This window comes from Seriola lalandi, unplaced genomic scaffold (genome assembly GCF_002814215.2).
Source record: "Seriola lalandi dorsalis isolate HSWRI2012SDOR001 ecotype SW California unplaced genomic scaffold, Sedor1 jcf7180002054883, whole genome shotgun sequence".
In the NCBI taxonomy this organism is placed as follows: Eukaryota; Metazoa; Chordata; class Actinopteri; order Carangiformes; family Carangidae; genus Seriola; species Seriola lalandi.
Window position 1 is genome coordinate 2,221,430 of NW_019525658.1, and position 3,223 is coordinate 2,224,652.

At 40.1% G+C, this 3,223-nt stretch overlaps 1 protein-coding gene across 2 annotated transcripts in view; it reads right to left on the bottom strand.

The window, feature by feature from the left end:
* LOC111647928 (E3 ubiquitin-protein ligase DTX3L) overlaps positions 1-2,762 on the bottom strand; it is an 11,979-nt gene extending 9,217 nt beyond the window's left edge. For both annotated transcript variants that reach the window (XM_087171595.1, XM_023397630.2), the window contains exon 1: positions 2,631-2,762. In XM_087171595.1, coding sequence (XP_087027721.1) covers positions 2,631-2,636 — 6 coding nt within the window. In that variant the 5' untranslated portion in view covers positions 2,637-2,762. The remainder of the gene's footprint in view (positions 1-2,630) is intronic.
* Positions 2,763-3,223: the final 461 nt, after the last annotated feature.

The window sequence follows — 3,223 nt, forward strand, 5'->3', positions numbered from 1 at the left end:
CCTGGCCTGTGTAATATGAGGCGAAATCAGAGCTAGCAATGCGTTTATCCTGGAAGCTCTAACATGCAAAACAATGTAATATATGTGAAAAAACGTCAGTGTAGCTACATAGGTGCTACAGTTTTTTCATAGACATGCAACAGAAAATTCTAGATAACAGTTCAAAAGAAACGTTAGCTGTACTAGTAATATAGCTAGCTTAGCATTAGTAGTGTAGCTAACTTTGTTGGTGTTTCTAGCTTTGTCTGATATACAACCTTACTGCAGGTGGCTACTAGCTAGCCAGCGATAAGTTATTGCATGTAACTGTATTTCCAACAATAAATCACCCAGCTTGACAGCTTTGAGTACGAGCAAGTCATTACATTCATTATGGTAATCTTATGTTTTCTTACTTGTGAATGAGCCATTCCTTATTGGGATATCACAACGACAATCCCTGCTCCGCTCTCTCTCTCTCTCTCTCGTCCACTCGGGCAGTGCTTTAGGGGAGTGGCCGTGGAGGGATGTCTGAAGGGACGGGGTACGTACACCAGCTTTAATGTGAAACTGCTTCATCCAGTGTTTTTAACAGTGGAATCACCGAGTCTGTTTGATTTCCTGAACCACTCGCACTGAAGGAATCCAAACCAGAAGCTTATGGTAATGTCGGTGAAGACAAGAACTTGCATGATCCCACACAATTTCATGACATCCTCTTACACTGTCTTTTGTTATTGTTTTGAATGAGAGACCCATAGAGGCAGAAGTTACAGACTGTGTGTTTAAAAAGGGGTCAAACTCTCTGCGTCAAAGATTTGGAACAGGGAATTATATACACAGGGCTGTCCCCCTGTCAATGACTTGATGCATCATTGGAGAAGACCCTTAGCTGACTCACATCTCAAGACATTTTCTTTCTTCACAGTAAACAGAACAATGCAGGGACAGTGTGACAGGCTGTAAACTAGCAGGGGAGCGGAGCTATGACCAAGACAGCAACTTTTACTTTTTCCGACTGTGATGAAATCTGATGCATTCACATGCCAGATGGACTAAGACATTGAAATGGTCCTGAGGTAAAACATGGAGTTGCAGCAGCTGATCTAAAAATAAAGACAACTTGGAAGGGGCGAAAGCAAAATGAGGAGATGAGCAGTAAAAATGGAAGCAATTTAATTTGAAAGTGGCTTGCACCAGTGTTGGAGAGCTGGTCGACACCAAACAGTCCAAATACTGTGGCAAGAAAAATTATGTGAACCTTTTGGAAGGTCATGGTTTTCTGAATAAATTTGTCATAAAATCTGATCTTCATCTAAGTCAAGGGTATTGACAAATATAATGTGTCTAAAATAATAACAAGAAAAAATCTGATCTTTCATGTCTTTATTGAACACACTCATTCAACATTCAAAATGGCAGTGGAAATAGTAAGTGAACCCTTAGAATTAATAACTGGTTGACCCCCCCTTAGCAGCAATAACCTCAACCAGGCGTTTCCTGTAGCTCTGGATCAGAACTGCACATCGTTGGAGGAATATTTTGTCCCGTTCTTCCTGGCAGAACTGCTTAAGCTCTGCCATATTCTTTGGACATCTCATGTGCATGACTCTCTTCAAGATATAGCATTTCTATTGGGTTGAGGTCTGGGCTCTGACTTGTTTTTCTGAAACCATTCTGTTGTGAACTTGCTCCGGTGTTTTGGGTCGTTGTCCTGTTGCATCACCCACTTTCTAGAGAGTTTCAGCTGATGTACAGACATTCTCAGATGATCCTGAAGAATTCTCTGATAAACTTGGGAATTCATCTTCCCCTCAGTGATTGCAAGCTGACCAGGCCCTGATGCAGCAGCTGTCTCTTATACACATCTACTGTCGACATGGCAACAGGTGCCAAACTTTTGAAAAAAAAAAGAAAAAACAACCGCTCAAAGATGACTGTGTGCTCTTACTTTGAAAAGAGGAAATTACTTCCCCGCGGACGCTCACGGGATTTTCGGAAGTAGTCCAGCGAAATAGAAAAATGTTTTCACAAATAACAGTTTGAAAGTTGTAAGTGCTTTTCTCTTATTTGTAAATACATTCAATGTATTCACCGATATGTGTTTTATTTGTGGAATTTGTTTGAATTTTTGCAAATGGGTTTTATAATTTAGATCTGTTTTGTGAGTATTTTTTGTATGTCTGGAAGGTGATTTATTTTTAAAGATTACACATTTACAAACTGATCGATCTGTTGACACAAATAATTACGGGACTAATCTCATCTAATACATGATGGACAACATCAAAAAGTACCAAAGTGACAGCGGAAGTCGGGTGTAGGCATTTGAATCGACGCGCTTTTATTTTGAAGGCTAGACGCCCAAAGCGGAAATCTATTTAATAGTTATCTGGCCAACGCAACGCAACGCAACGCAACGCACCTCTTTCTGCGAAAAATCAAACGTTACAGTAGTTCACAGAACTGCTTCAGTGTCTGAATCAAACAGAGAGAGGTCCCAACCCACGTCTCATCCAGAGAAACACCAGCTGCAGTTTAACAGGTTAACTGGGTAAAAAAAAAACAGCGACTGTAAACTCTACCCGCCCTCACAGCTCTCCTTCCTTCAGCCTGTTCAACTCTTTTAAACGTAAATAGATGAAACCCACCTCCATGACGCAGAGTTCTCTCCTCCACCTGCAGCGATACTTTCCAGCTTCTCAGGACTCACTGAAGACCTGTCTGGTTTCACTTTCAACTTCTGGGTGTCCGGTGTCTTCAGGGTTCATCACGTGTCTTCTAGCGACCCCTTGCGGCGATCAAGGAAACAGCAGCCAACATGGAAAACACTGTAGGCCACATTCCAAACCCACGGTTCTGCACAGTGGTTGAAACTAGCTAATGTACTGAAGAATTTACTTTCCATTTCAGGACACTTTATATTTCTGTGACAGTTTTCTGTCTCTGGTTTTGAAAACATGAAGTTAAGGCGATTCAAAGTGCTTTACAGAGGCATGGAAATACATTAAAAATAAAACATTAAGATGATATTAAATTAGCATTTTAAAACGATTAAAAGAAATTTGAATAAATAAAAAGAAATATTCAAACAAATAAGATAGGGTTGGAAACTTAGGACACCCTTTTAAAAGGGGTGCTGTAGTGATAAAAAAAACATTAACAACAAGCAAATGCACAAGGTTAAAAAAGATGTCATGTATGTGATTCATTATGGAATGCCATCTCAATCAATATTAATTAA